The sequence below is a fragment of the Saimiri boliviensis genome, chromosome 2 (genome assembly GCF_048565385.1).
Source record: "Saimiri boliviensis isolate mSaiBol1 chromosome 2, mSaiBol1.pri, whole genome shotgun sequence".
NCBI classification, from domain to species: Eukaryota; Metazoa; Chordata; class Mammalia; order Primates; family Cebidae; genus Saimiri; species Saimiri boliviensis.
The window spans coordinates 232,724,146-232,737,932 of NC_133450.1; the positions used below are offsets into that span (position 1 = coordinate 232,724,146).

At 44.5% G+C, this 13,787-nt stretch overlaps 1 protein-coding gene across 1 annotated transcript in view; it reads left to right on the forward strand.

Annotated features, from left to right (window-relative positions):
• Positions 1-5,057, forward strand: part of LOC120366314 (isoleucine--tRNA ligase, cytoplasmic-like) — a 33,170-nt gene extending 28,113 nt beyond the window's left edge. Inside the window, 3 exon segments of the mRNA XM_074395514.1 lie at positions 2,353-2,496; positions 3,152-3,304; positions 3,480-5,057. Coding sequence (XP_074251615.1) covers positions 2,353-2,379 — 27 coding nt within the window. The 3' untranslated portion in view covers positions 2,380-2,496; positions 3,152-3,304; positions 3,480-5,057.
• The last annotated feature ends 8,730 nt before the right edge of the window (positions 5,058-13,787 follow it).

Here is a 13,787-nt window from a genome sequence, read left to right on the forward strand (position 1 = left end):
AGCAGTGCCAGGCCCCATATTAACCTGTGAGCATAATGACTATTAATAAACTTCTGCCTTTTAAATCCTATGCACATTTCTCTGTGATTAAGCTGTTACCCAGAGCCAGGCCAGACAGAGAACCTGGGAAATAGTTTTAGGTTAGCTGCATTGACACAGGATGAAACCACCATAGCTCACCCCATTGTGATCTTGACATCTATACATACAGCTCTTTAAACCATATTTAACTTCCAAATAAAGACCCTAATACATTAAAAATCATGCTTTTAACTCTTTCTTGTACAACTTCAAAGATGCCAGCTTCATTACCCAAAACAAGATAGAAAGTTACCTTACCCTTCCTTGGGTAATGTTGATTTTTCTTCTAGCTGAGTCATACCACCTCCCTTTACTATTCTTTAACTTTACTGAGATATAAGGTCAACCTGTTAAAATATTTTGTCATATGGTATGGAAGTAAGAGAGTGGAAAAATAAGAATTGACTAAATATATATATTAATACATAATGCCGCACTTGTTTGCTAAAAAAATGAGTTTTCTGGTTAGAAGCAATGCTAGGCTGGGGCATTTGCTCAAGGAACAAATTGAGCAAATGATACATTCTCTGTGTCCATGGATGGTGGGTTTGGGTTATGGGTGACAGTGGCAAATTCTTGTCCAAAGTGAGTGTGTGTTCCAGTAAGACCAGAGCACTGCCTTTTCCCATGATGCAAACGGTCCAGTACAAACAAGCTGCCATCAGAGGTCTGGCTCCTCTTTCCTGGCAGTAACACTATATTGAAAGCTCAGTAATGGTTCCTGCTGTTGGTAAGTGGAATACGCAGTAGCAGCTGCAGCAAAATCAGCCTTGGGGAGTGGAAGTAATGTTGCTTTGCTGAGCCCATGGTTATTCTTCCCCCCAACCTGGTGGCCCCTTTGTTCATCAGTCCACTGGACAAGGGCAGAAGTGGCTAGCAACCAAATAGGTATGTCCACCGATTTTTTTTTTTTCTTTTTCTTTTTTTGAGCCAGGATCTCACTCTGTCGCTCAAGCTGGAGTACAGTGGCTCAATCATCACCCAGTGTAATCTCAAACTTCTGGGCTCAAGCAGTCCTCCCGCCTCAGCCTCCAAAGTAGCCGGGACTACAGATACACACCACCATGCCTGGCTAATTCTTTTCTTTTTTGTAGAGAGGAGGTCTTGCTGTGTTGCCCAGGCTGGTCTCAATCTCCTGGCCTCAAGCAGTCTTCCCCTTTCCTCTTCCCAGAGTGCTAGAATTAAATGTGTGAGCCACTGTGCCCAGCCCCACTCATCTTTAGATTCTCATTCATAGTCTGCCCATTTGTGGAGATCTGTCCACATACCTCTTGCCCTAACTTCCATGTCACCAGTTTTCTGATTCTGTTCTTTGAGCCCCTGGCTGTTCTCGTTTAGTTCAGCTATTGGCCAGTGTCCCTGAATCAGTGTAGATCTACTCCTAGCTTTTTCTCCTTCTCAGCAAAATGACCAGCCAGCTGCACTGAATGAAGTTGTTCCCCTTGGGAGGATTTCCACCCATCACTATTCTTCAGGGCTACCCACAGTCAGAACAGGGCTGTAATACTATAATCGTCTACTTCAGATGGCACAGCGTGCTGTGCAGTTAAGCCTTACACAGCAAGCCCTAAAATGTTTTCTTTCTCTATCAGCTAGTCCTGGAAGATTTCCTACAAGGCCACACCTGTGGTTGAGAGAAGGGACCATGTGGGCCTAGGCTGAGTATGAGCATCTAGCCACTGGTGCAGCAAGTTCCTTGTTCCTTGAGCAAATGCCCCAGCCTAGTCTCATACCTGCCATTTCCGCTCAGTAGTTGGAGTCTGTCCTGTATCACAGCCATTACCAGTCATCTGCCTGTGCCTGCATCCCCAAGCAACGTGTAGTGTTCTCTAAACGAGATTATATTGCGTGTGTTCTGTGCATCTTGCTTGTCTCCACATCTGTTCCTGAGTAAAAAATCATCTGCCTGTAATTATCATTTTTTAATATAAGCTTTTCATGGTCAAGCTTGAGATTCTGATATAGGAGGAGGAAGTTTTAAGGGGACCTGTATTATAAAGAGAAAATACTAAAATAGAAAAAACAATTTTCCCTATATTTCAGATTATGAATATTAATGGTGTTTATTCTGCAGCATTAAGATTTCCTACCATTATGTGTCATTAAAGGCTGGTTTTATAGAAAAGGCAATGTCTTTTGATAGAAATTAAGGGGAAAGCATCGTTGTAAAAAAATACGTGATAGTTTAATAGTTAAATAGGAAGAATTAAATGACTTCAGTTTTGAACTGTCATTAACCCTGAAAGAATTGTTGTCGTTGTTATTTTTCAGAAATACAAAACCAAACCGACTTACTGAGTCTTAGTGGAAAAACACTTTGTGTGACTGCAGGATCGGCTCCCTCTCTGATCAACAGTTCTGGTGCTCTTCTTTGTCAGTATGTCAACCTGCAGCTCCTGAATGCAAAGCCACAAGGTATGTGCCTCCTCACAGCAGGCAGAGTGTGGGGTGCTGGGCATTAAGGTTCTGTATGTATGTGTATGTTTCTAGTCGGCTTCAAAGTATTGCTTTAAAGTGTGGGCTCCCATGCTGCTTTAGGGAGCAACCACAGGCTTTTCTTTTGATGTGTTTACATAGAGACCCTCAACTATCTGGCATGGTTAGGAAATGAAAAAATTGGTTAGGCAAAAATTACAACTAAATTGTTTAAGTGCCAAAACATTTTAATTTCTAATTTTACTTTCTTTCTGGGGGAAAATGTTCCGAAAACTTGTGTACCTCCATGCCTGAGTCAACAGACTAGATTTTAGCGATTTTTTTCCTGGTAGTTTAGGATCCTCATTTTGCACATTTGCATTGAAGTCTGCGGGTTCTTCACTTGACTGTGTACTAAGTATCTGTTCCCCAAGCTTCTGGGCTTTTACATAAGGTTCCCCCCCCCACTTCCCCTTCACCTCTATGAAATCTTCAAGGCTGTTTCTGCAAGGACTGCATCTCCCGTGGTCACGCTCATGCTTCTGGATCCACTGCTGGTCTCAGCACTGCCTGTTAGAGCTGTCCGCAGTGGCCGCCTGTGTTGGAGTTAGAAGGTGAACTCGAGATTTAATCCAGTTTGCTCTTTCTTCCATAGAGTGTTTAATGGGGACAGTGGGTACTCTCCTGCTTGAAAACCCACTTGGGCAGAGTGGACTCACCCACCAAGGTCTTCTGTATGAAGCAGCCAAGGTGTTTGGCCTTCGAAGCAGGAAGCTAAAGCTATTTCTGAATGAGACCCAAACGCAAGGTAAGGGAATTATGGAATGTAAGTTTTTTATTTTTATTGAAAGTAGATTTTGATGCCATTAACCATTTGTAGCATACATGTGTAAGATAGTACTATTGTTATTCTTTTTTGTTATTCCTTCCCCAGAAATTTACCATAATGTAATTTTCTTTTTTTCTTTTTTCTTTTTTTTAAGGTGGAATCTTGTTCTGTCTCCCAGGCTGGAGTGCAGTGGTACAATCTCGGCTCACTGCAACCTCCACTGCCTCCTGGGTTCAAGTGATTCTCCTACCACAGCCTCCTGAGTAGCTGGGAATACAGGTGCCCAACACCACGCCCAGCTCGTTTTTGTATTTTTAGTAGAGATGGGGTTTCACCATTTTGGCCAGACTGGTCTCAAAACTTCTGACCTCAGGTAACAGCCCTCCTCAGCCTCTCAAAGTGCTGGGATTACAGGCATGAGCTACTGCACCAGGCCAAAATACAATTTTTAAATAGCAATTAAAAGAATAACTACTTCTTGCTAAATCTAAAAACGACATTGGTATGTTGTTAAAAATACATGCTTCTGGGTAAATTAGCATATCTGCTAACCCTAAAATTGTTTTCTTCCCCAAAAGTCAAAATTATCACAGAGTTGTAAAATAACAACTTGTTCCTTGAAGGAAACTTACAGCTGCCCTGATACTTCTCCTTTACAGATCATAAAACATGCTTACCTGCATTTTCTCCTTGAGACACGTAACACTGTGAAGAGCTAGGTCATCAGTTGACATATTCCACATTCCATCATCTAATATTGCTGCCACTACGATCATTTCCCCAGACAGCTTTGTTTTGTGGGATCTGTTTTTTCTATTTATAGTCATTCTTGACATCCCAACTCAAAACTTTCACCATCCCATCCTTTTATTTGTGACACCTGATAGCCTGGGGTTTGTTGGGCTTTCTGCATCAGTATTTGTGTCGTGTGTGTGTGTGTGTGTGTGTGTGTGTGTGTGTGTGTGAGAGAGAGAGAGAGAGAGACAGGGAGAGAGGGGGAGAGAGAGAGAGACTGGATTTTGCTCTGTCACACAGGCTGGATTGCAGTGGCTCAATCACAGCTCACTGCAGCCTCAAACTCCTGGGCTTCAGTGATCCTCCCACTTCAGCTTCCCTAATTTTAAAAATTTTTGTAGAGACAGTGGCTCACTAAGAGATCCAGGCTGGTCTTGAACTCCTGGCTGCAAGTGATCTCACCTTGGCCTCCCAAAGTGTTGGGATTATAAGCAGGAGCCACCACACACTGCCTGGTTTCTACCATTTTCGTTCTATTCTTTCTCTATTTCTTTTTCTTATCTTTTTTGTTTTTTTCTTTGAGACAGAGTTTCACTCTTATCACCCAGGCTGGAGAACAGTGGCAAAATCTCAGCTCACTGCAACCTCTGCCTCCTGGGTTCAAGCGATTCTCCTGCCTCAGCCTCCTGAATAGCTGGAATTACAGGTGCCCACCACCACGCCCAGCTAATTTTTGCATTTTTAGTAGAGACGGTTTTGCCATGTTGGCTAGGGTGGTCTTGAACTCCTGACCTCAGATGATCTACCTGCCTCAGTTTCCATGGACTCTGTCCTGGTATCCTTTTTCTGTGTGGTTGCCAAGTGTCCTCTAGCCTAGGGTTAACTGTGCAAAATACTTGTGAGTTTTCAGAGTGGTGTTCCTAATAAATGCAATTCATTTAGAAAAAAGAATGTTCTTGATGAAGCACTAAAAATTATTAAAGTTATTAAATCTTGATCATTGAGAATGAATATTCTTAATATTGTATGATGAAATTGAACATGCAGACATCACACTTAGGAATATCCAAGTGAGTGGGGAAGAGTAGATTAGACACAGATAAAGAGGAAATCAATGACATGGATGATTGAGAGATGTAAAAAGTCAGTTAGAATGTAGTGCAGAAAATATGAAAGGGGGGTTTATGAAAACAGACTCTACCAGCACCTGAATCTTGGACTTCCTAGCCTCTAGAACTGTAAGAAGTAAATATTTGTTGCTTAAACCACCCAGTCTGTAGTATTTTGTTATAGCAGCATGAGCTTGAAGTAAGAGCTCAAATAAATAACCTAACTTAATACTGCAAGGAAATAAGAAAGAACAAACTAAACCAAAAATTAGCAGAAGGCAGAAGGAAGGAAATAATAAAGATAGATAGATAAACAAAAAAGAGAATAGAAAAGTAATAGAAAAAATCCACAAAATCAAGAATGATATATATATATTTTTTGAGACAGAGTCTTGCTCTGTCACCAGGCTGGAGTGCAGTGGCGCATCTCAGTTCACTGCAACCTCCGCCTCCTGGGTTCAAGGGATTCTCCTGTGTCAGCCTCCTGAGTAGCTGGGACCACAGGCGCATGCCACCACACCCAGCTAATTTTGTGTGTGTGTGTTTTCAGTAGAGACGGGGTTTCACTGTGTTGGCCAGGATGGTCTTGATCTCTTGACGTCGTGATCCACCTGCCTCACCCTCCCAAAGTGCTGGGATTACAGGCATGAGCCACCACTCCCGGCCAAGAATGAGATTTTTTAAAAGATCAACAAAGTTACAAACCCTTAACCGGACTACCTAAGAAAAAATGAAAAAAAAACAGAGATAACACAAATTTTAAAAAATGAATTCTTTTTGTTTCTGTGACATTACAACTGATACAGAACAAAGAAAAAGAATTATGAGAGAATACTACTATTTAAATGTCAACATATTGAATAACCTAGAAAAACTGATAAATTTGTAGAAACATACAACCTACCAAAAGTACAAAAAAGAAACATACAACCTACCAAGACTGAATCACAAATAAATTTTAAAAATATGAACAGACCTATAACTAGTAAGTAGATTGAAGTAATAAAAAGAACTCCCCAAAAGAAAAGCCCAGCCCTGGGGAATTATATCAAACATTTAAAGAATCAATACCAGTCTTCCTCAATTCTTCCAAATAATTAAAGAAAGGAAACACTCTCAAACTCATATGAGGCCAAAATTACCTTGATTCCACAACCAAAGCCAGAAGAAAAGAAAACTAAAGACCAATATGTCAAGGGAATATTGATGCAAAAAAAACTTTAAAAAAATTTTAATGAACAGAATTAAAACAGGACGTCAAAACGAGTATATACATCATGACCAAGTTGGATTTATATTTGGAATGCAAGGATAATTCAACATACAAAAATCAGTCAGGTAATACGTCACATTAATATAATGAAAGACAGAAACCACATCATTATCTCAAATTATGAAGACAGAGAATTCAAAAAAAAAAATTCAACACCATTTCCTTATTAAAAATACTCAACAAACTAGGAATGAAAGGACAATACTACCACATGATAGCGACCTCACATTAAATGCCCAGAACTAACATTATGTTTACTGGTGGAAGACAAAGCTATTCCTCCAAGTATAGGAGAAAGTCAAGGATGCCCACTCTTGCCACTTCTGTTCAATGTAGTACTGGGCCAGAGCAATTAGACAAGAAAAAGATCTGTAAAAGGGATTCCAATTGGAAAGGAAGAAGTATAAAATTATTTCTGTTTATAGATCATATGATTTTATATGTAGAACACCCTAAAAATTCCACCAAAAAAACCTGTAAGCACTAATAAGTGATTTCAGCATTTTGATGCAACATTAACACACAAAAAAATCCATTGCAGCTCTGTACATTAACAATGACCAATATGGAAAAGGGAATTAGGAAGAAAATTTCAGGCCAGGAGTGGCAGCTTACACTTGTAATCCCAACACGTTGGGAGGCTGAGGCAGGAGGATCACTTGAGGCCAGGATTTTGAGACCAGCCTGCCCAACATAGTGAAACTCTGTCTCTACTTAAAAAAAATTAAAAAGAGAATTTTATTTATCATAGCATCAAAAAGAATACAATACTTGGAAATAAACTTCACCAAGGAGGCAAACAACTTGTACGCTAAAAACTACAAAACAATGTTGCAAGAAACCAAAGAGTATACAAATAAATGGAAAGACATCTCCGTGCATGTGGATTTGAAGATTTAATATTGTTAAAATGTCCATATTACCTAAAATAATTTCCAAATTCAGTACAATCCCTATTGCAGCATTATTCAGAATAGCCAAGAGATCCAACCCAAATGTCCAGGGGGCATGAAAGGATAAAATATGGTATATACATACAACGGAAGACTAAGAACCCCTCAGAAAGGAAGCCATGTCACATGCTAGAGCACAGATGAAGCAAGAACATTATGCTACGTGAAATAAGCCAGTCACAAAAGGAGTGAATAAGCCAAAAACTACTTTCCTTCATATGAAATCGTTAAGGTAGTCAAAATTACAGAAACATAAAGGAATGGTTGCCAAGGACTGGGGTGGGAGTAGGGGTAAATTAGTTTTTAATATGTTTGGAATTTCAGTTGTGAAAGACGAAAAATTTCTAAAGATCTAAATTTCACAATGACTAGTTAACGGTTTGTTTTTTTTGTTTGTTTTTGGAGACGACTCTTCTCTGTCACCAGGCACCAGGCTGGAGTGCAGTGGTGCGATCCTGGCTCCCTGCAACCTCCACCTCCTGGGTTCAAGCAATTCTCCTGCCTCAGTCTCCTGAGTACCTGGGACTACAGGCACCTGCCACCATGCCCAGCTAATTTTTGTATTTTTTAGTAGAGACAGAGTTTCACCATGTTGGCCAGGATGGTCTTGATCTCTTGACCTCGTGATCTGCCCACCTTGGCCCCCCAAAGTGCTGGGATTACAGGCATGAGCCACCGTGCCCAGCCAGTTATTGGTTTCTTAAACGTGACATCAAAACCATAAGTAACAAAAGAAAAAATAAATAAATTGGACTTCATTCAAAGTAAAATATTTTGTGCTTCAAAGAGTATCATCAAGAAAGTAAAGGACCAGGCGCAGTGGCTCTCACCGGTAATCTTGGCACTTTGGGAGGCCGAGGTGGGTGGATCCCAAGGTCCGGAGATCAAGACCATCCTGGCCAACATGGAGAAACGCAGTCTCTACTGAAAAATACAAAAAAATTAGCTGGGCATGGTGGCATGCCTATAGTCCCAGCTACTCAGAAGGCTGAGGCAAGGGAATCTCTTGAACCTGAGAGGCAGAGGTTACAGTGAGCCAAGATCACACCACCGCACTCCAGCCTGGTTACAGAACAAGATTCCGTTTGAAAAAAAAAAAGAAAAGAAAAGAAAAGAAAGAAAGAAAATAGAAAGTCAAGGACAACCCATAGAATAGGAGAATATTTCTGCAAATTATGTCTTGTAAAGCATTTGTAGCTGGAATACATAAAGAATTCTTACAACTCAATGACAAAACACAAACCAATTAAAAGTGTTGAGTACACATTACTCCAGAGAAGATATACAAATGGAGAATAGGTACACGAAAGAAGTTCAACATCGGGGAAACACAAACGCAAACTCTGATGAGATGTAACCTCAGAACCACTAGGATGACTTGATCAAAAAGATTTGAGAATAAATGTTGGCTGGAATGTAGCGAGAAGCTGGGACCTTCACACAGCTAGCGGGTATATAAAATGGTACATCTACACTGGAAACAGTCTGTCACCTTCTGAAATAGTTAAACATAGAGTTCCCATATGGCCCATCAATTCCGTTCTTAGGTATATAGCCATCAGAAATGGAAACACATCCCCACAAGCCTTGTACACAAATGTTCTTAGAAGTGTTATTCACAATAGACAAAATGTAAAAACAACCCAAATGTTCTCAACTGATAAATGGATAAATTTTAGTATATCCATCAATGGAATATTATTCAGTAATAAAAAGGTTTGATGTAATGATGCATACTAAAAACATGGATGAACCTTGGAAATATTCTAAGTGAAAGAAGACAGATGTGAAAGACTCACATTGTATGTTTCATTCACACAAAAGTCCAGTGTATGTAAAACTGTGGGAAGTGAATTAGTTACGTAGGGCTAGGGAAGATAGAGGTAATGGCTAAAGGATAAGGGGTTTCCTTTTGAGATGATAAAAAATCTTCTAAAGTTTATTGTGGCGATGGCTGCAAATTCTATCAATATACTTAATATGACAGTTTCAAATTCTGTAAAAAAAACATGAATCAATGTCAATGAGTGAAAACATGCTATGTGAATGTATTATTAAAACTTTTATTTTAAAAATTAGCTGAAGCAAATGGTAGAATGTTGGCATGGGCCACATCTAATGGGTGGCTGTGTTATTCTCTATTTTTATGTGGTTGAAACATTCCTACTTTTTTTTTTTTTTTTTGGAGGCAGAGTCTTGGTCTTGTCACCCAAGCTGGAGTGCAGTGGCATGATCTCGGGTCACTGCAACCTTCGCCTTCAGGGTTCAAGCAATTCCCCTGCCTCAGCCACCCAAGTAGCTGGGATTACAGGTGCAACCATGCCTGGCTAATTTTTTGTGTTTTTAGTAGAGACAAGGTTTCACCATGTTGGCCAGGCTGGTGTCAAACTCCTGACCTCAGGTAATCTGCCTTCCTTGGCCTCCCAAAGTGCCGGGATTACAGGTGTGAGCCATCCTGCCAGGCCTAAAGTTTACATTTTTCAAAAAAGTAAAAAGCAGTGGATGTGACTGCAGGATGTCTTATGAATGGAGCATTTGTGGCACTGGATGTTGGCTCACACAGAAGCTCCCAGTCCTGAGCAATGCAGGGAAAAGCATGAGATGGGGTAGGAGTTGACATGGCTCAGCTGGCTAAGGTGACACTTGACGGTCCCAGTGGTCTGACTTGGTTCGTGTGATGTCGGCTTTAGGGTTTTATTTTGTCACATTATGAAGGAGTGAAGCCTGTTTACAGTCAGTTTCTATCTATGCTAATGAAGGGCAAGGGGATGAAGCAATTGACTTTGACTAACCATCCACTGACATTGATTAGGTGTCTTATGATCCTATCTTCATCTGTGAGATTTCTATGTTGTTTGTGTTTAATGTCAGAGAATATCTTTTAATCGCTCATACAGTTTATGCAAATAGTGTATACATGATAAACCTCCTTACAACATGATCTTTGGAATGAACTAAGACAAAGGAGATTCTGAGGAAGGACCATGGCATGAGGTGGAATTCATCCCTTGGTGGAATGAGATGAGGGTGGAAAATGAACCATGGGTAAATACACCCTTAGTCCACATACATTTGCCTAAAATGAGCTCACAGGGCACAGGTGTGCAGACCACGCATGCTCAATGACATCGTAACTCAGAATCAGTAACCCAGCATACCAGCTCCCTCACAGGGATGTGCTAGGGTGGGAGCCACTGTTGAGTGTCAGCGTCCAGTGATGGCCAGGGACTCAGTGACAGCAACTCTGGCAGCCCTGGCCGGATATCAGCCGATTGGCCCAGATCCCCCAAAGTAAGTGATTCTCACTAACACCGCCCAGGTCACCTAGACCTGAAAGACATAATGGGACGCTGAAGTTAGAATCAAAGTGCAGCTAGAAACGGGCAGCCACCTGGAGCACGTCCATCCTGGCAGCTGTCAGAAAGCACAGCATGTTCACTACCGGGAACCGGCCTTGCTCACGTTGTCAGATGGAGGTTCCCAGGAGGCCATGGTTTCTCAGGGATCTGTTGTACAGCAGTGAAGGGAGGGGACTCTGGAGGCAAACGTGCGCAGGGTGCCCCAGCTGCACTGGCTCCCAGGGAGTCACCTGGGTTCGTGAGCAGGGAGGCCAAGCTCACTGAGAGCCTCAGCACACCAGCAGCACCTGGTGTGAGCGAGCTGCCTGGCTTCCCTGAGCCTGGATGTGATGACGTCACGGGTGTTTGCAGATTCCCTTTCACTGTGTCCCACAGCACTCCTCGTTCATGTGTGATACGCTGCACTTGGGGTGGAGGTGTGCAGACCACCGTAAAGGGCTGAGCCTTTCTTCATTCTTCCCCATGGCTCTGATGCAGATTTCACATACCAGTTAGGAAGGAAGTTCCTGAGATGATGGACCTTGTAGTCACATAGGGCTGCTGGGGTGAAGTGTCATAGACTTGGGGAATGGACGAGGCATGTATTAAGCAAAGAAATGTCTTTGTCACAGTCTGAGGGCTGGAAGTCCAAGGTTAGGGTCCTGGTGTGGTGAGGTTCTGGTGAGGGCTCCCTTCCTGGCCTGCAGATGGCTGCCTTCTCACTATGTCCTCGTGTTGGGGAGAGAGAGCTCTGTGGTCTCTGCTTCTTACCAGGGCCCTAATCCCAACATTAGAGCCCCACTCTCATGGTCTCATCTACCCCTGAAGAACTCCCAAAGGCCCCATCTCCAAATACCATCATGTTGGGAGTTAGGGCTTCAGGAATTGTGGGGGACACGTTCAGTCTATCGGAGCCCCCCAGTGAGCCCCACTGTCCCCGTTTAGGGGCAGATTTTAGGCTTCAGGCGGGACATAGAGGTAGAGAAAGTACAGGTTCTGCCTCCTGGGAATGGTTCAGCCAAAACAAGGACAGGGACGTGGGGCAGACAACAGCCAGTGGGGTAACCAGCAGGAGTCCCGAGGTGCCACTAAGCCAAGGTGTCACTCCCATCCTTAGGTGAGGAAGTTGGCTGAGCACCACACACACCAGAGTACAGACCATGTTCCCTTCAAACACAGCTCACTTACCATTCCTCAACCCTGCAAAGGGGAGGTGCTACCTCGTCTCCTGAGGATGGCCCTGAAGGCATAGGAGTCACGGGAACTGTGCACATCACCCACCAGTGACTCTTCACTCCCCACATTTTCCCCAATGGGCTGATGTGCACCGAGCTGGGGAAGCCCTGCCAGGTTAAACTCTTCTTCCCAAAGGCCACAGAGGGCAAGCGTCTGACACTGCCCACATGGAGCAGAAGGGAGGGGGCAGAGGGGCATCTGTCCAGCTGACTGGTGTGTTCTGTGGGCAGATGGGGCCGGAGAGGACCCAAACATGGCTCCCTTTGTCACTCAGCAGAGGCCAGACCACTGTGTAAGGTACAGCTGTGCCCCACCAGCCTCTGCTGCTGTGCCAGTCCCCAGCACCATGACCACAGCTCTGCATGCAGGGAGTGCTGGGACCAGTGCTCTGGCAGTCACCGTGGTCCTGAGCCAACAAGTGCCCTGGGGAGGAACCGGAACTCAGACGGTGAAGAAGGTGTTGGCCACGAGGGAACCAGGGCGGGTGCCAGGTCCTGTCTATGCTGGGATCTGAGATTCTGAGAGGTGGGTTAGGGGTAAAGGGGTAGAGGTCGACCGCATGGGGTGAGGGGAGTTCAGCAGAGATGGGGAGGACAGGACAATGTGGGAAAGAGCAGAGCGTCCTCCCCAGCCTCAGTCCCTCTCCTGATGCAGTCCTCATCTCACTCTTAGACTCTGGAAGTCTCCCTTCAGCGAACACCAGGCCCCCGACTCCCAGGGCACTTCCCAGACAGCCAGTGCCACATCCCAGGCAGCCCCTGCTCTGCCCTTGAGGTCTGAGCCTGGCAGAAGGGCGGCTGACCCTCGGCCCCTCTCAGCCCGGGTCCCAGCTCTGCCTGGCCCTGGGACCAGCAGACACACCCACCCTACACCTGGCAGGCTGGCCATGCTTGTGCCCGTTGGTGATGGTGGGTTGGGAGGGAACTGTTTCAGATACCAATGTAAGTCTGTGTCTGCATCAATTCCACACAAGAGTTCAGTCATCATATGGGAAGGGAGTCATAGCTGTGGGGGGTGCTCCATGCAGGACCCCGAGGGACCCTGAGGCCAGTCCCTGTGGCCACAGCAAGGAGCATCTGCTTCCGCCAGTTGGACAAGACTCTTTTCTACCCAGAAACAGGAGAGGGACTTCCCCTGCTCCCCACCCGCCATCGTATTTCAAGCACACCCGTGTGGATGGACGCCTCAACATCTCCCCTCAGCCCGGGGCCTGAGCTCTTCCTGATGAGGGTTAAGCAGGAGCGGCCGCCTCTCCCTGTGTCCCTGTTGCAGGCAGCTGCCTTCTCCTCAGCTCCCACGGGGCAGATCAAGAGCCAGCCAGCTCTCAACATCCCAGGATTTTCCAGGGATGCTGATAACTAAAGCAGGTGGGGCCTTGTGAGTGGGTGGTGGGAGGGATCAGGGCTTCCTAAGCATCCGTGAGTCCCTGGAGCATCTGAAGGGGCAGTCTACACCTGGAGGACTGAGTGTGGCCAGCCCCGTGGGTCCCCAGTGCCTGGTATCTCCCGGTCCCTCTGCTATCCGTCACAGACCCCCTCCACTGAGCAGCACAGCCCTGAGAACAGAGGCAGCAGCCCGGAGAGCATTTCCAACACGACTATATTCAGATTTACACACAAGACCCCCAAGGCATTGCTTCCACCCCCTCCCCCCAGGCCCTCCCTTCCTGTTCAGCCACCATATCCCACCCCTTCCTCCCCCACCCTCCAAATCTAAGGCCCAGCAAGATGAGCACTGGGGAATCTTTTGTCTACTTTGGGGCATCGGATATCAGAGCCCCACTTCGGGGATTGGTACCAGAGAGCCTGCCCTGTCCCC